The sequence below is a fragment of the Solanum pennellii genome, chromosome 12 (assembly GCF_001406875.1).
Source record: "Solanum pennellii chromosome 12, SPENNV200".
In the NCBI taxonomy this organism is placed as follows: domain Eukaryota; kingdom Viridiplantae; phylum Streptophyta; class Magnoliopsida; order Solanales; family Solanaceae; genus Solanum; species Solanum pennellii.
In genome coordinates this window covers 47734287-47754147 of record NC_028648.1, presented here as the reverse complement: position 1 = coordinate 47754147, position 19861 = coordinate 47734287, and the positions used below count along the sequence as shown (strand labels likewise).

Genomic DNA, 19861 nt, shown 5'->3' with positions numbered 1-19861 from the left:
TATATATATATATATATATATATATATATATATATATATATTTATGATGATAGCTACTTCTCTTCACTCCTTGTATCTTAATATTTGATTGATAATTTTATTATAGATTAACTAAGATATGCTTGGATTTCTGTGTTCAAGTGGAATCTTTTATTTTTGTGTTATTATATTAGTAATGAAGATGTTATACATTTGTTGATGTTCATTATTATTAATTATATTTGTTACTTTCACCTTTCATCTATGAAATGAGTTAATGGCATATTAATGACAATCCTTTGAGTCCCTCAATTATATCCTATAAAGGATGGCATTGGACATTACATTGTACGCACAAAAGAGATTTTGAATAATTGGAAGAGAATAATTTTAGTTGTCATCTGTTATCTATCTCTCTACATTTTTTTCTACTTTCTTCTTTCACATTGTTTCTTTAGCTTCGTTTTATAATTTTTTTGTTGATTTCTTTAGAGGTGAGTTAATTCATATTCAATAAATAAATAAATACAAATAAAAAATTATTGTACACAATAAGACTTCGATTCTTATGTTTATGTCTTTGCACGGTTGATAATTGTTGTTGCTTTGGTGACCACAAATATAAGTTGTATAGCTTTTAAAGTACTTTTTTATGATTTATTATTTTATATTACAAACTTTATAGTAAAAAATAGAATTATTAGTTTTACTAAAAGTGTGAAGCAACAAAGCTAAAGGTTGGATTACCAAAATAATCTTATAAATTTGTATTGAGTATAACACTCTTTGAAAATATTGAATCTGAAGAATTTGAAGGGTTACTTAAAAATTAAATACACTTAATTCAATATATTGATTATATTCATCTATTAAAGTCTCTAGCTATTGGTGAAATGTGTAAATATGTTTGACACTTTGTTTCCCCCATTCATTTTCTTTCATTTTATTCATTTTAATTCTAACATGAAGTTTGTGTTACAATTCTCCAATTTAATTAATTATTTTTCTCTTAGTTAAGTTAAGACCCATCTTTACAAAAAAAAATTACATAAATCTTCCATTACAAAAGAAAGACTTTGTTGATTTTCTTGAAAATAAAATTTAAGATAGCTGTCATATGAGTATGTGTTCTATCTTGCCTGATATTTCTTATATTTGTGAAAGTTCTCTGTATATTTTTCTTAATCAATTATTGTAATTTGTAACTATTTTTTGTTAATCTATTTTTATTCTATCAGTAAATTAGTTAATCAAAATGTACACATATTTAACATATATAGTTATTTTCCTTTCACAACATTTGTGGTTTCTTCATCTTTAATATCATAGAGGTCATTACACGCACACATCGTTACAACTACTTCATAAAACTTAGCCTGAGGCACATGTGCAGCTCACGTGCCTAGAACTAGTATATATATAACTATGAAAATGAGTACATATCAATTATCTAGATACTTTTCTCATTTGAAGTTTAGTTATTCCATTCTCCTTGTTGCATCTGTTTTTGTTGATATATCTAGTTTACCCAAAAAAATATTATGAATTCATGATTGGAGAACTTTCACAATCTTACTTGTTTAAAGATGAAGGCTAGAAAACATAAAAAATTATAGTTTAAAAGTGTGAGAAAACCTCTCTATTTATAAACAACAAAAGGTAGATGGTATGATTGATCATAATTGAATCACCTCGATAACCAACACACTATTCATTCAAGCTTTTCTCCAATAATTCCTAGTGATGGAAGTGAAGTGTTCTCAAGGTCAGCAACGGCTACGACTGATGCATGAGGGGATGCATCAGAATCATGCTGCTTCATTGTCTGTTCTATGAAGGGAGACAGAATTCCCATCCATGTTGGTGACAAGAGTTCGAAAACAAGGCCTTTGCCTTCCTCCTCCAAATATTGGGGCCCCAATTTTTTTTCAAGAAAAATTTTATGTTAAAATTTTTTTATAGAAAAATTAAGTTTTATGATAAAGAGTATAATTTTTTCAAAATAAATTATTTTATCCACTTTAATATTTTTTGTACTTTGTTAAATATAAGAATTAACATTAAAAAGTGTTGAACAAAGTGAATTACAATTTATTTTTTTTCGTTTTATATTTTAGTTTCTAGCATTACTCTAATCATATTAAATGAGGTATACCAAGGCATCAACTTTTTGAGTCAAATTCTATGGTTCTAACTCTTATCTTTTTTAATATTTATCAACTTATTAGTTATATCATTATGTTAACAATACATATAATAATTGTCTAACTTAAATTATGTTCTTCAATGTTGAGTTGATAAAATCTTGCCTAAAATTAGTTACCGAAAAACAATATTAAGTACTAACAATTTTCATATAAATAGTGTAATGATTTTTTTTTGAATAAATATGTAGGATCCGGCTCCTCTTCATTTATCTTCTCTCCATTTTCCCCAAGTTCCTATTTGGATTAATGACACATATCATAGGTTGAAATGAATGGATAAGATTTAATTTTTCAAAGTTAACCTCTAACCATGATTTAGTTAATAAATACATTATATATCATGTATTAAAATTATTATAATCTCACAATCCTAGCAACATATTATTGTCCATAAATATAGAAAAAAAGTTTTCTTCCTTTTTTTTTATCGTAGGATCTTTTTCTTTTCGTTTATATAATATTTTTATTGTAATCATTTGTTAAAAGCATATTGATCCGTGATTTATAAATTACTTAGCGATAATCAAACCATTTTAACAAACCAATTTCAATTTCATAATAAGATTACAAATACGGTGATACAAGTCATACGGTAGTTAATTATAGTTTCTATACTTCTATTTAGTTAATTAGATAAAAAGATTATTTAAAAGAAAATTTTAAAAAAACTTACGTATAAAAGAAATTTAGGAAGAGAACTTTTTTCCCTATATTTATGGAGAAGATAATATGTTGCTAAGATAGTTATATGATAATAATTATTAATAGTTAATATATAATGTATTTATTAATTAAATCATGGTTAGAAATTCACTTTGAAAATTAAATCTTAATCATTTATTTTAACCTATGTCATATGTCACTAATTCAAATATGAACTTGGAAAAATGGAGAGAAGAGAAATGGAGAGGAGCCGGATCCAAATATGTATATGAAGTGAATTTAAAATTTAGGCTGCAAATTAAAATTTCGCTTTAGGCTCCCAATTACGTTGAGCCTTCCCTTTTGAGAATCATATGCTTGATTAAATAAGTCCCACCTAAGAATATGAAATGGTTCCACATAAATAAATGTCTATATCAAAGTGTAAGAATTTTCTAGTTCTTGAACGAAAAAGTAGTTCGCTTTCTTTTGTTTGTTTCCTATTTTTTCTTTTGAAAGCTTTGGAACACCAAATTGGATGAAATTTGTGTGATGTAATTTTCTTTGAAATTTCTATAGCAAGACTTACGCATTGAATTTAAAATAACAAACATTGATTTCTCTATTTTTTTGTCAGTCGCTATCAAATTTAATTTACTGTGGGGTCAAGGTGGAATATAGAAATAATTATATTGTAGAATAAAATTATTGTTATGCTTTCTTTTAAGAAAGCAAGTTTCACGACTAGTATTATGCACTGATTGTGTCCTTTGTGTTGGGAAAATCTGGATAAACACAAAAATATATATGTCAAAGTAATTCAAATAAAATGGAAAAATAATGACACTAAGAATTTTACGATGAAATCCTTCTAAATAAGGAAAAAACCACAGGTCAAGAGGAGCAACTGATATCACTACAGTAAGGAATTTTTTACACCGTGTAATCACGAATACAATACTTAAAGTGACTACTACACACTTAATAGGAACAACACTCTTTTGGTTTTCACCTTACTAAAGTATCCCTCACACTCTATTTTTATTCAGAGATTATTTTCTTGTATAGTCTATGGAATACCTCACTATGCTCTCAAAATGGTTTTTTCTCTCTAACTTGGTATGTTCTACAAATGAGCAAGAATGCTCTATTTATAAAAAGAAGGAGCAAATCATACTAATGTCACTAATGACATAGGCAAATGTAGCAAAGTCACAAAAAGGTTGCAAATCTTACCAATTCGCCAACCACCAAATCTTTTATTTTCAACTCTTATTACTATTCTTTTTTAATAATTACTTGCACCAATTGAATAACAAAAGTTGACAAAAAAATTGGGATGGACTCTACAAATCTACCTCTCCAGTCCCATTCACTGGAAGGAGGTATCTTTATTTTCTTTAGAGAGAGCATTCCTACAAGTTCTTTGCATAACTCAACCTTGTCTTTCGGTATCGTCTTGGTCAACATATCTGCAGGATTTTTACTTGTGTGAATCTTTTTGACATGAAATAATTCACTCTCCACTTCCTCATGAATTCAATGATAATTGACGTCGATGTGTTTTGTTCTTGCATGGTACATGGAGTTCTTACTCAAGTCTATTTCACTCTGGCTGTCACAATTTACAATATACTCCATCTGATTCAAACCAAACTCTTGAAGGAATCGCATTAGCCATATCATTTCCTTGCCGGCTTCAGCAACCGCAATGTACTTAACTTCAGTTGTAGATTGTGTGACACACTTCTGCAACTTCGAGTGCCATGATATAGCTCCCCTTGAAAAAGTAAACAAGTATCCAGTAGTGGATTTTCTGTGGTCACTTTCCATATCAACATATGTATAACCTTTCAAGATTGGAATTGATGCTCCAAAACACAAGTCTTCATATGAGTTTCCTCTAAGATACCTGAGTATCCACTTCACAACTTCCCGTTGCTCTTTTCCTGGATTGTGGAGAAATCTGCTCACAACACCAACTGCGTGAGCAATATTAGGTCTAGTGCATACCATTGCATACATTAGACTTCCGATGACGGAGGAATATGAAACTTTGTCCATGTTCACCTTTTCCTCTCTAGTGGTAGGACATATCTTCTTGCTCAACTTCATATGACTAGCAAGAGGTGTACTTACAGACTTAGCATTCTTCATACTGAAACACTCCAGTACACGTTTAATGTACTTCTTCTATGACAAATAAATCTTCCTTTTATCTCTGAGACGAGTAATTCTCATTCCCAAAATTTGTTTGGCATGACCCAAATCTTCCATAGAAAAATACTTACACAACTCTTTCTTCAGCTCGTCAATCTTGGAAGTATTCTTTTCCATAATTAACATATCATCAACATACAAATACACAATGATCTGATGAAGTCTTCTTATAACCATACTCCTCCATAACAGATTCAAACATCTTGTACCACTGTCTAGGAGCTTGCTTTAGGCCATATAGACTCTTTATGAGTTTGCACACAAAATTTTCTTTACCATCCACTTTGAAGACTTATATTGTTCATATAAATCTCTTCTTCTAGGTTACCATGAAGGAAAATCATCTTCACATCCATTTGCTCAATCTCTCTAAGACTAGCAGCCAACCTAGAACTGTGTGAATTGAGGTCATTTTCGCAACAGGAGAAAATATTTTGTCAAAGTCAATACCCTTTCTTTGACCAAATCCCTTAACAACTAATCTATCTTTGTACCTGAGCTTCAAGTTTTGTTCTTCAACTTTAACTTTGAACACCCACTTGTTTTTCAAACTCTTATTCCCCTTGACAATTTTACCAACTCATAAGTGTGGTTCTCATGTAGAGACTTCATCTCATCTTGGATGACTTCAATTTATTGATCCTTGTGTCATCTTCCATGGCCTCCTCATAACATTCAGGTTCTCCTCCATCAGTGAGTAATCCATACTCATTTGGTGAATAACGAGAGGAAGAAAACCATTGTCTTGTGGACCTCATAAGCGGAATATTTGATTCGTCCACAACATCATGAGCAGGAGGATCTTCAATAATAATATCATTGTTATTACCAACATCAACATGTTGATCCGATGCATGATTATGGGCGTCACCACGATCATCAAACCCAACAACATCATGCACACTTGTGCCAGGAACTTCATCATGATGAAGTATACCATCAGAACTTGAAGATTTCATCTCCTTTGCTTTGTCAATATCTTCAATTGTTTGATTCTCCATGGAAATAATATCACGACTTCTCATAAGTTTTTTCTCAATTGGATCATATAGCTGTAACCAAATTCATCAAGGCCATATCCAATGAAGATGCACTGCCTTGTCTTGGCATCTAACTTTGATCTCTCATGTTTCGGCACATGTACAAAAGTTTTGCAACCAAATACTCTCAAATAGTCATAGAAAATATCCTTTCTATACCAAACAATATTTGATATATCACTTTACAAAGCAACAACTTGAGATAGATTAATAACATGTGCATGTACAACAGTCAATAAAGTCTCACCCCAAAAAGAGTTCCACAAATTTGCTTCAAAAAGCAAACATCCAACTCTTTCCATCAAGATCCTCTTCATCCTCTCAGCCAAACTATTAAGCTGAGGAGTCTTCGGAGGAGTCTTCTGGTGTCTAATACCTTGATGCTTTCAGTATTCGTCAAATGGTCCACAATATTCACCACCATTATAAGTAGAATACATCAGTTTTTTTCCAGTTTCTCTTTCAACTCAAGCCTGAAACTGATTGAACACAACTAAAACTTGGGCTTTAATCTTCAAGACATAGATCCAAAGTTCTCTCAAGCAATCATCAATGAAAGTGACAAAGTAGAGTGCACCACCCAATGTCTTTGTCTTCGTTAGACCACATAAATCAGAGTGCACAAACTCAAGCAACACTGTCTTTCTCGAAAGGGGGTTAGGACTTGAAGAAAACTCTATTTTGTTTACCAACCAAGCAGGGCTCACACTTTTCTAATTTAACACTTCTGAAATTTGACAATAATTTCTTCTTGGATAGAATATTAAGTCCTTTTCTCGCTGATGTGGCTAAGTCTCTTCTGCCATAAAGTTGAAGAGTTATCGCTCTCAACTACATTCATCATATCAACACCAACAGATGCCATAGTCCAGTATAGACCACAACGTTTATTACCACAAGCCACGACCAAGGAACCCTTAATGAACTTCCATTTTCCATCACCGTTGGTACTAACATATCCTTCATCATCTAAAACACCAACAGAACTTAGGTGCAGACGAACATCAGGAGCATGTTTCACACTGTTCAAAGCTAGTTTAGTTCTAATACTAGTCTCCAAACAAATTGTACCAATACCAACCACCCTAGAAACAGTCTCATTACCCATACTCAAGGTCGCAAAATCACCAGGAGTTAAATAAAAGAAAAAAACCTTCCTTGATGTCATATCAGGTGATGCGGCACCAATGTTCACAATCCAACTTGAGTTATCACAAGAAATATTTATCATATGCGCATCAAGAATGATAACAAGATATTTGGTGGTAACGGTGGCTCGGCAATTTTTATTGCCATCTTCTTTAGTTTCCTCTTTGTTTTTGTTCTCCCTCTTCAACTTTCTGCAGAACTTCTTTGTGTGTCCTTTCATGCCACAATGATAACACTCAATATCCTTAAGTCTGCCTCTGGATTTGCTCCTATTTTTTTCTCTATATTGAGAACCACGAGTTTTATTTATCCCCTTGGGGCTAGTTATCAGGACATCCGATGAAGAAGAACCTTGAGTTTTTCTTCTCATCTCTTCGTTCAAGACACTACTCTTGGCGGAATCCATAGAGATCACACCATCCGGAGCAGATTTTTTCAATGAAGTTCTAAATGTTCCCCAAGAGTTTGGTATGGAACCAAGTAGAAGCAAGACTTGAATATCTTCATCAAATTTGATGCCCATAGCAGATAATTGGTTCATGATCCCCGAAAAATTATTCAGATGGTCTGTCATAGGAGAACCATCATGATACTTTAAACTCAACATTTGTTTTATTAAGAACATTTTGTTGTTGTCAGTTTTCTTAGCATACAAACTTTCAAGATGCTCCCATAGAATACGAGCATGTGTTTCTCCAGAAATATGATTCAACACATTATCGTCGACCCATTTCCTAATGAACCCACAAACCTGTCTGTGCAAAAGATTCCAATGTTCATCTGTTTTCTTATCAAGCTTTATAGTGGTAAATACTAGTTTGTAAAAATTCTTAACATAAAACATATTTTCCCCTTCCAAATGACAAATTAACATCATTCAAAGTAATAATTTGCTTGTGTTGACTTCCATTGTTTTCCCCCAAAACATAATCATCGCAAACCAAAGTAATTTTTTTGATGTAGAAGTTCAGACTGTGCTGCAACCACAGAGCATACTTAGATAAAACCTTGACTCTGATACCAGTATTTTTTGAAAAAATGCGGATAAACACAAAAATACATATAGTTAAAGTAATGAAATAAAATGGGAAAATAATGACAACAAGAATTTTACGTGGAAACTCTTCTAAATAAGGGAAAAACTACGGGTCAAAAGGAGCAACTAATATCACTATAGTAAGGAATTTTAAACCGTGTAGTCACGAATACAATACTCAAAATGACTACTAAACACTCAAAGGGAAAAACAATCTTTTGGTTTCCACCTTACTAAAATATCGCTCACACTGTATTTTTCTTCACAGACTATTTTCTTGTATAGTCTATCGAATACCTCACTTTCCCCTCAAAATGATTTTTCTCTCTAACTTGGTGTGTTATGCAAATGAGCAAGAATGCTCTATTTATAGAAGGAGAAAATCATACCTATTTCAGTAATGACATAGATAAATGTAGTAAAGTCAAAAAAAGTTTACAAATCTTATCAATTTGCCAACAACCAAATCTATTATTTTCAAATCTTATTACTATTAGTTTTTAAAAATTAGTTGTAGCAATTGAATAACAAAAGTTGACCAAAAAATTATGAGATGGACTCCACACTTTGTACTGTCCAACACACCTCAGAATTTTGACTTAGTCAGGTTTAATTTTTTGAGAATCAGGGTCGGCTCTATTCTTTAAAAATAAAAGCCTTTGCCTTCGGCCCCCAAATATTGGGGCCCAAATTTATGTCAAGAAAATATTTTATGTTAAAAAAAATTTATGTAAAAATTAAGTATTTATGATAAAGTGTATAATTTTTTAAAAAAATAAATTGTTTTATCCATTTTAATATTTTTTGTACTTTGTTAAAGTAAGAACTAACAGTAAAAAGTGTTGAACAAAGTGAATTACAATTTATTTTTTTCGTTTTAAATTTAAGTTTCAAGCATTACTCTAAGCATATTAAAATGAGGTATACCAAGTCATCAACTTTTTGAGTCAAATTCTATGATTTTAACTCTTATCTTTATTTAATATTTATCAACTTATTACTTATATCATTATGTTAACAATACATATAATAATTGTCTAACTTAAATTATGTTCTTGAATGTTGAGTTGATAAATATTACCTAAAATTAGTAACTGAAAAAACAATATTCAGTACTAATAATTTTCATCTAAATAGTGTAATGATTTTTTTTTTTTGAATAAATACTTATATGAAGTGAATTTATAATTAAGGACGCAAAATAAAATTTCGCTTTAGGCTCCCAATTACGTTGAACCTCCCCTTTCGAGAATCATATGCTTGATTAAAAAAGTCCCACCAAAGAATAAGAAATGGTTCCACATAAATAAATGTCTGAATAAAGTGTAAGGAATTTCTGGCCTTGAACGGAAAAGTAGTTCGCTTTGGTTTGTTTGTTTCCTATTTTTTTCTTTTTGCAAGCTTTGGAATTTTTCACCAAATTGGATGAAATTTGTGTGATGTAATTTTCTCTGAAATTTATATAGCAAGACTTGTGCATCGAATTGAAAATAACAAACATTGATTTCTCTATTGTTTGTCAGTCGCTATCAAAATTAATTTACTATGGGGTCAAGGTGGAATAAAATTATTGTTATGCTTTCTTTAAGAAAGCAAGTTTGACAAGTAGTATTATGCCCTGATTGTGTCCTTTGTGTTAGGAAAATGCGGATAACTACAAAAATATATATGGTAAGTAATGAAAATAAAATGGGAAAATAATGACACTAAGAATTTTACGTGAAAATCCTTCTAAATAAGGGAAAAATCACAGGGCAAGAGGAGAAACTGATATCACTATAAGAAGGAATTTTACACCGTACAATCACGAATACAATACGCAAAGTGACTACTACACACTCAAAAGGAACAACACTCTTTTGATTTCCACCTTACTAAAGTATCGCTCACACTCTATTTTTTTTCACAGACTATTTTCTTGTATAGTCTATAGAATACCTCACTTTGCTCTCAAAATGACTTGTATAGTCTATAGAGTACCTCACTTTGCTCTCAAAATGATTTTTTATCTCTAACTTGGTCTATTCTACAAATGAGCAAGAATGCTCTATTTATAGAAGGAGAAAATCGTATCTATGTCATTAATGACATAGGTAAATGTAGCAAAGTCAAAACAAGGGTTGCAAATTTTATCAATTCGCCAACCACCAAATCTTTTATTTTCAACTCTTATTATTATTATTTTTTAACAATTACTTATAGTAGTTGAATAGCAAAAGTTAACCAAAAAATATGAGATAGACTCCACACTTTGTGCTGTCCAACACACCTCAGTCATCATCTTCACTCAGCCCCATAGCCTCCATTATTGGACTTAGTTTACAAAAATATTATTTTCTTTTTACTTTATAAGAAAAAATCATGACTAGATTAATATTTGTGCAATACAATTTCGACTTGGACAAACAAATACGTGCCTATATATTTGCATACCTTTGTTGCATACTTATCTAGTTTTTGAAGCTAAAGATGGCTATGTAGTTGTGCTCTTACTTGTCTTCCTTCATCATGAAGTATTTACTGTTTCTTCATCCATATTACCTCATCTCTCTCACAAATGTCAAACCATTTCCCTTCTAAAATTCAAGCAGTCATTTACTATAGATTCCTCACTCTTTTCTTTTTGTCAGAAGTATTATCCAAAAACAAGTTCATGGAACATGAGCAGAGATTGTTGTTCATGGGATGGAGTCATATGCGATGACATGACTGGCCATGTTATTGAGCTTGACCTCGGCTGTAGCGGTCTTGTTGGGACCATTGATTCCAATAGCAGTCTATTCCAACTCTCATCTCCAAAGGCTTGATCTTTCTTCGAATAACTTTTCCAATTCTCATATCCCCCCTGAATTCGGTCAGTTTTCACGCTTGACACATCTTGATCTTTCTGACTCTGATTTCTCAGGTAAAATTCCTTCTGAAATCTCTCATCTTTCCAAGTTGCAGTTTCTTCATCTCTATGGTCATGTACGACTCATTGCTCATGATTTTAAATTGCTCCTTCAGAACATGACCCAATTAATAGAGCTTGATCTTACTTCTATAAACATCTCTTCCTCCATTCCTCTGAATTTTTCTTCTCATTTCACAACTCTGAGGCTGCCAAATACAGGACTGTATGGGATAATACCTGAGAGTATTTTTCACCTGCCAAACTTGGAAATGCTTCAGTTATGGAAAAACATTTAACTCAGTGGTTATTTTCCAAAGACCAAATGGAACAGTAGTGCATCTCGCATAGAGTTAGATCTCAGTTATGTGAATTTTTCTGATAATTTGCCCGAGTCTCTTGGCTATCACCTAACTTCGCTATATTATTTGTCGCTTGTATATTTCAACCTTAGAGGCTCTATTCCTGAAACTCTTTTGAATCTCACCCACATAGAGTATTTGTACTTTGCATATAACTCCCTGAATGGAACAATACCATCATGGATGTTATCCCTTCCGTCACTATGTTTCATATACTTGAGTAATAACCACTTTTCTGGTCAGCTTGAGGATTTCAAGTCCAATTCACTAGTCTGGATTGCTTTAGGAAATAATTAGCTGCAAGGTCATCTTCCCAACTAAAAGGTCTTGATCTTTCCTTCAATAATTTTAGTGGGAATCTGGATATAAACTTATTTTCAAACCTCAAACAACTTTTGAGTCTTAGTCTTTCCTATAGTGATATATCATTGATCAATGAGAAGAAAGCTAATTTTACTTGGTCCGAATCACTTTATTCGTTAGAATTAGCTTCATGTGAAGTGAAAGAATTGGAGTTTCTAAGATCCTCAAAGCAGCTTGGGGAGTTAGATCTTTTGAACAATAAGATTCAAGGAAGAATTCCTGATTGGGGAATGGTCTAACCGGATGGTTTCATTGGAACATCTTAACATATCACATATTATGTTGATAAGTGTAGATTCAATTCCACATCAGACTGTACTTACTATTGATTTACGGTCCAATTTGCTTCAAGGTTCCCTACCTGTACCACCAAATTCCATAAAATACTTCTTCATATCTCATAATAATCTTACTGAAGAAATTTCGTCATCTATTTGCAATTTGACATCACTGGTAATGCTAGAATTGTCCACAAAACAATTTGTGTGGACAAATTCCACAATGTTTGGGAAATATCACTGCCCTCCAGGTTTTGGATATGAGCCACAACAATTTTTCTTGGAATATTCCAACGACTTTCAGCAATGGAAGTTCACTGAGCAACCTCAACTTTCATGGCAATAAGTTTGAGGGAAAAATCCCACAGTCCTTGACCAATTGCAAACAAGTGGAATTTCTTGATTTAGGAGAAAATCACCTCAACAACACATTCTCCGTGTGGTTGGGGACTCTGCAAAAGCTGAAAATTCTAAGCTTGAGATCCAATAAATTGCATGGGTCCATTAGATCTCTAACGACTCAAAACTTGTTTTCTCGGCTTAGAATATTAGTTCTCTCCTCCAATGCCTTCACAAAAAGCTTACTAACAAGTCTATTTCAACATTTGGAAGCCATGATAACAATTGATAAAACGATGAATGCACCAAGTCGTGAAGGAGATCGATATTCCCAAGACTTGATAGTTGTCGTATCCAAGGGATTTGAGCGTGAAATTACGAGAATCTTGTTCTTGTACACCACTATCGATCTTTCAAACAACAAATTCGAAGGACATATTCCAATAATCATGGAAGATCTTATTGCACTCCGTGCGTTCAAAATATCTCATAATAGATTGGAAGGTCAAATACCATCATCACTTGGAAGTTTATGCTCGGTTGAATCATTGGATCTGTTAAGTAACCATTTTGTAGGAGAGATACCAGCACAATTTGCTTCTCTTACGTCTCTTGAAATCTTCAATCTTTCCTACAATCATCTTGAAGGGTGTTGGGTTTTATTTGCCCTGATTTCTTACCATAAATAGGTTTTCCTTTTAGGAAAAGGTTTTGGATTGACTAATCCTTTTTCTAGTAGGAAAATGTTTAGGACTCTATAAATAGAGACATGTTCCTTCTAACTTAATCAACATTCACAATGTAGTCTTAAAGGCTTTGAGAGTTTTGGTTAAGGGAAGAATTTATGGGTCACAAGCTTGATACGTTATTACTTTTGTTAATCTCCCATGTATTCTGAATGAATTTGGTTGAGGTTGTTTCCCTCTGTATTTTGTAATCTCATATTCATAGTGAATCAATCATCTCCTTTGTGGACGTAGGTCGATTGATCGAACCACGTTAAATATTTTTGTCTTTTGGTATATTTCTCGTTGTCTTCTTACTCATGGTCTTTCGAGGTTTTCATTACTAGGTTCCACATTTACACCTGCTTATTTTCGGTTCTAACAAGTGGTATCAGAGCCAGATTCAATGATCGAGTCAGGTTTAGTAGTTCGATTATTGATGATTGAACAAAAGTTAGAAAGAGGTGTTCATCTTTGCGGCTATAGTTCTAGCCGCGATCTTTTTTTACAGTAATGAAGATTTTATTGGAGAAATTGTTTCAGAGAGGCTCTCTATGTTGAGACATAAATTTTGCAAAGGAGAATATGGTGTGGACAAGGAAGTTAATGAAGATTAGGTGATGAAGGTGGACAAATTTATTTTGTCAGAAAATCAGCCCAAGGGGAAGATTTGTTGGGTTTTATTTGCCCTGATTTCTTACCATAAATAGGTTTTCCTTTTAGGAAAAGGTTTTGGATTGACTAATCCTTTTTCTAGTAGGAAAAGGTTTAGGACTCTATATATAGAGACATGTTCCTTCTAACTTAATCAGCATTCACAATGTATTCTTAAAGGCTTTGAGAGTTTTGGTTAGGGGTAGAATTTATGGGTCACAAGCTTGATACGTTATCACTTGTGTGAACCTCCCATGTATTCTGAGTGAATTTGGTTGAGTTTGTTTCCCTCTGTATTTTGTACTCTCATATTTATAGTGAATTGCTCATCTCCTTTGTGGACGTAGGTCGATACTTTGTTCTGAAGGCCTAGCGAGTTCTTTTTTTTTTCAAAGGCGGCCCCATTGACCGAACCACGTTAAGTCTTTGTGTCTTTTGGTATGTTTCTCGTTGTCTTCTTACTCATGGTCTTTCGATGTTTGCATTGCTAGCTTCCGCACTTACACCTGCTTATTTCCGGTCCTAACAAAGGGTGCATTCCTCAAGGCAATCAATTTCAGACCTTTGAGAACAATTCATATGAAGGGAATGATGGATTACGTGGATTTCCCGTTACAAAAAGTTGTGGTGATCATCGTGTATCAGGGACATATTATGTTGTATCTGAACAGCTAGATGATGAAGAAAACAGTTCTGAATTTCTGAGTGATTTTTGGAAAGCTGCTTTTATGGGCTACGGAAATGGACTATGTATTGAAATATCCATGGTATATTTCATGATTTCAACTGGAAAAACCGATATGGCTTGCAAGAATCATTCTAGAGTTGGAGCAAAAAATTATTATGGGAAGGAGAAAGAAGTGTGAAGGTAAATGTATTACAAAAGAAGAAATAATTGTTGTTTCCAATGATTAATCAGTTTTTGGACCTTTTTGTAGGCTTTTAATCAAACAGATGTACTATCATTTGTTCTCTACCAATTAAAATGTTGTACTTATATTGATAGAAAAATGGACTAGTTCTGTTTTCAAAGTGAGAACTGATATTTGAAACATTAATTTTGGACAACCGAAGCAATATTGCTTTCATCAACATCTAACACATAAAGGCTTATATTTATTATCTGAATGATCGTGTAGTTGCTATTACATGTCTGTGTCATAGGGAGATGACAGAAAAGAATCAACCAACTAGAGTTCACATTTACCTTTCCTACAGATGTTAAGTTGCAAAGAGAATATGCATTGCTAATAAAACCGTAGGAAATATGGAAGGAGAATATTATCTTTAGAGAATGCTCAAGTTTTATATAGGCTACTTAAGGCTACTTGAGATGATTATAATCATCAACTACATCTCTATTTATACTAGTAATAATGTAAATCAAAGGTCTTGCACAAATAACTAAATACATGTATCACAATTTATTAGATACATGTATTACGAAATTCTAAAAAAGACTTCTTGAAAAACTAAGAGACAATTTCAGAAGACTAAACATTGATGCATTAATTCCAACATTCCCCCTTAATGCATTTGCTTGATAACTCTAATGCTTTCTCAAAGATAGCAAAAAAAAATTCTGGGAAGTGCTTTTGTAAAGATGTCAGCAAGTTGTTCTCATGTCTGACAATAATGCAACTGAATTTCGCCTTTCTCTTGTGCTTCTCGGATAAAATGTTACTTGATGTAAATATCATTTGATCTTTTATTGCTAACTGGATTCTTGGCAATTGCAATTGTTGATTTGTTATTATAATACAGAACAATCTATCTTTTTTGTTTTTCAGCAATGTCTTCAAATATTCTACTAAACCAAATAGCTTGAGAAGTAGCCTTAACTGCTGAAAAATATTCTACTTCGGCAGTGGATTGAGAAACAATACTTTTTTTTATTTTTTATAATTAAGAACAAATACTTGATCCAAATAAGAAAGCATAACTAGAAGTTCTTTTCATGTCATCTATAATTCCAGCTCAATTACTATTAGAATAACCAATTAAGTTCAAATCTCCACCAAATTTGTACATTACCCCATAATCAATTGTTCCTTCCAAGTAGCGTAGAACACGCTTTGCAGTTCCACAATGCCTTTGGTTTGGTTCTTGCATGAATTCTTGATGATAAACTTGCAGCAAACATAATGTCTGGCCTTGTTGAAGTAAGATATAGCGAACTTCCAATCAAGCTCCTATAAAGTGAGATATTAGCTTTCTTTTCTCCATCATCTTTTCTTAACTTCTCATTTGCTGCTCATGGTATGTCCACGGATCTATAATCCATCATTTTGGATTTTCAAAGAATGATTTTAGTATACTTCTTTTCAGAAATAAAAATTCCTTCTTTCACTTGAGAAACAACGATGCCCAAGAAATAATTTAGCAACCCAAGATCACTCATTTTATAGATTTGCATCATATCTTGCTTGAATTGTTGCATCATCGTCACATCATTTTCTGTAAAGAGCAAATCATCCACATAGAGACAAACAATGATAATGCTGCCATGTTCTTTCTTCACATACAAAATGGCTTCACTTGTACTTCTCTAAAAATTATTTTTCAGAAAGTATGTATCAATTTCATTGTACCATATTCTTAGAGCTTGCTTCAGCCCGTAAAGAGCTTTTTTTTTAGCATGTACACCTTCTCTTCTCTCTCCTTAAACAAAAAATTCTTGAGGTTGCTCTACATAAATCTCTTCATCAAGTTTTCCATTAAGAAATGCAGATTTAACATCAAGTTAAAATATCTTCGATATCTTTTGTGAAACAACAACAGTTACGGTTCTAATTGTCTCAAGATGAGCAACTGGAGAGAAAGTTACATAAAAATCAATACCTGGTTTTTGCATGAAGCCTCTAGCAACCAACCTTGCTTTGTGTTTTGAATATCTCCTTCCTGACTTAGTTTGATTTTGTAAATCCATTTTAGACTTAAAACTTCTGTTTCTCTAGGTATAGCCATAAGGTCCAAGCATTATTATTTTCAATCATCCAAATTTTTTCTTCCAAACGTCATATATTATTGCTTCTTCAAAAAATTTTGGCTCTGACACCGGCAAAGTTACATCTCTGATGAATGTCACTTAACATTTTTGTTCCTCTTGGAGGCAGTTCTTCATCATCAAAATCTGTGATTTCTCCCCCTTGATGGAAGTCTCCCTCTTTCTCATCCTCTTTTTGATTTAAAGATATGATAACAGTATTCTGTATCTTTTAATCCTTCCATTTCCATGTTTTTTTCCATAAAAAATGACATCTCTACTAACAACAAGTTTGTTAGTTTTGACATCGAGAAGCCTATATCCTTTTGTCACATCACTATAACTAAGAAATATACATTTTTGACCCAATTTTATTCTTTTGTCAGCAGGTACATGAGCATAACAATACACCCGTAAATTTTAAAATAACTTACAGAAGGTTTTATTCCACTCCAAGCTTCAATTGGTGTCTTTTTCTTTAGTGCCTTTGTCGGGCACCTGTTAAGGATGTACACTGCCGTATGCACTGCTTCGGCCCAAAAATATTTTGGCATCCCTTTCTCATTCATCATAGTTCTAGCCATTTCAACAATTGTTTTATTTCTTCTTTCAGATACAACATTTTATTGAGGGGTGTACTCTTCTGTAAGTTGCTTCTGATTGCCTTCATTTTTGCAATATTCTTCAAATTCTCGACTTGTGTATTCACCTCCTCTATCACTGTGAATGGTTTTGCTGAAACTTTTTTGCTTCTCAACAAGGGCTTTAAATTTCTTGAATATAGGAAATGCTTCTGACTTTTCTTTCAAGAAATAAACCTAAGTCATTCTTGAGAAATCATCAAATAAAGATTAGAAAGTACCTCTACTTCCAAGAGATATAGTCTTCATTGGTCCACAAATGTCGGTATGGATTAGTTTCCAAAATACACTTTCTCTCCAATACACCACTTTTGAAAATGACTTTCTATGTTGCATTTCCTTTATAAAACTTTCACATAGATCCACCTCAGTATATATCTCAGGAAGGCCTTACACCATGTCCTTTTGCTTGGGAAGCTTCAAACCATGAAAATTCAAATGACAAAATCTTTTGTGCCACATGAATCATTTATAATTTCATTTTTTTAATGCATTGTAATAAAATTGCAAAGGAAAATTTCTTTTTATCATCTTTACATCAACAATGATTAAATTTTATCAACTTTATCTTAAATCCTGCAATAATTGTCTCTAAATACAAGAGAATAATTATTTTCCATGAGTTGACCAACACTAAGCAAAATTTTCTTCCAAGTCGGAAACATAAAGAACATCATGTATTTGCTTATTGCTCCCTTTCATGTTGATCTAAATGGTACCTTTACCTTTTGCATCAACTAAGACTCCATTCCCATTCTCACTCTAGTAGTTATGTTATTATTAATTGGGAGGAAAACCTTTTCATCTCCTGTCATATGATTATTACAACCAATATCAACATACCATTCCTTGATTTTTGTTGAAACATCATATTTGGAAGCAAAAAAAAAAAGATTCTCTTCCCTTTCTTCCTCCTGTTTTTTAACAAAAATTTGCTTGCTCCCTCTTCGTGTGCCAACAATCTTTCTCAATGTGGCCAAACTTTTTACAAAAGTTACATTGGGATTGCCTTTGTGCCGACATTTTCTACAATGTGATTAGTCTTTTTGCTAACTTTACAAAAAATACTAGAGTTTTTCTCACCTTTTTCATAATCTTTCTTGGAAGAACCATCATGATCCTGCTTTTTTTTTTGGATTGTAATTCTTCTATTGTTGATCTTTTGAGAATTTTTGAGAATTCTCATTTGTTCGGGACTGGAAAGCTGTCTCTTTGGGTTGATCTTCAAGAAAAAATCTTCGTTTCTCGTGTGCGCGAAAAGATCCAACTAGCTCTTTGATGGAAAGCTTTGAAAGATATTTCTTCTCATCGGTGATAGAAACAATGTACTCATATTTTTCAGCAACACCAATTAGAATCTTTTCCACAACTTGTTGGTCAGAAATTGTATCACCATCATTTCTCGTTTCATTAACAATATTCATGACTCTTATGAAATATTCATCTATTTTCTCAGATTCTATCATTTTCAAATTTTAAAACTTTCTTCTAAGAGTTTGAAGATTTATAGTGCGTCCATTTCGTCACCATACACCTCAGTTTTCAGAGAATCTCAAGCTTCCTTTGCAGTCTCACAAGTAGCAATTTTTGCAAAATATGCTCTTGAGACTCCCATTTGGATTTTGCTCAAGACTTTTGCATCTTGACGATACTTAGCCTCAAGATTTTTCATCTCTGTTGTTGTAAGTTCACCATTGTTGATGCCTCTTCAAAGACATTTGCAACAATAGTTTACAAACCTTCAGCTTTCAAATGTGTTTTCATTTTTATTTTCTAGTATTCAAAATTAGTTCCATAAAAATGGAGTAAGAACAATTGAAGAATCAAGCCCTTCATTTGTTTTGGATGCCATATTTTTTCTTCACCTAACCCCAGATTGAGAACGAAACCCGCTCTAAATACCAATTTGTAGGAAATACGGAAGGAGAATACTATCTTTAGAGAATGCTCAAGTTTTATATAGGCTACTTAAGACCACTTAAGATGATTACAATCATCAACAACATCTCTATTTATACTAGTAATAATGTAAATGAAAGGTCTTGCAAAAATAGTTAAATACATGTATCATAATTTACTAGATACATGTATTACGAAATTCTAAAAATATTTCTTGAAAACCTAAGAGACAATTTTGGAAGACTAAACACTGATACATTAATTCCAACAAAAAATTTGTAACGACCTGTTTAGTCGTTTTAAGCAGCAGATTTTATTTCTGGAAAAACTGTCTGAGTCGACGGAATCCACGACGGACCGTCATGGGCACGACGGGCCGTCGAGGGGGTCTCGTTCCAAAACACTTAGAATTCTGAAATTTGGGTACTGAAATCGACTCTCTGAACTTCGT

At 32.6% G+C, this 19861-nt stretch overlaps 1 protein-coding gene and 1 pseudogene across 7 annotated transcripts; both read left to right on the top strand.

Annotated features, from left to right (window-relative positions):
* The first annotated feature begins 10525 nt into the window (after nucleotides 1-10525).
* On the top strand, nucleotides 10526-14957 carry LOC114073890 (receptor-like protein Cf-9 homolog). Of its 7 annotated transcripts, none has more exons than XR_003575795.1 (3): nucleotides 10526-11127; nucleotides 14232-14322; nucleotides 14431-14957. XR_003575795.1 is itself a non-coding variant. In XM_027913731.1 (2 exons), exons 1-2 carry the CDS (start codon nucleotides 10989-10991, stop codon nucleotides 14748-14750), a joined length of 459 nt encoding a protein of 152 aa, XP_027769532.1. In that variant the 5' UTR covers nucleotides 10540-10988; the 3' UTR covers nucleotides 14751-14957. The 7 variants fall into 7 exon arrangements, 1 of the variants encoding a protein (XP_027769532.1); XR_003575794.1 differs by having other exon boundaries at nucleotides 10529-11178; XR_003575792.1 differs by having other exon boundaries at nucleotides 10530-11178; nucleotides 14416-14957.
* Nucleotides 11178-13249, top strand: LOC107006298 (annotated as a pseudogene).
* Nucleotides 14958-19861: the final 4904 nt, after the last annotated feature.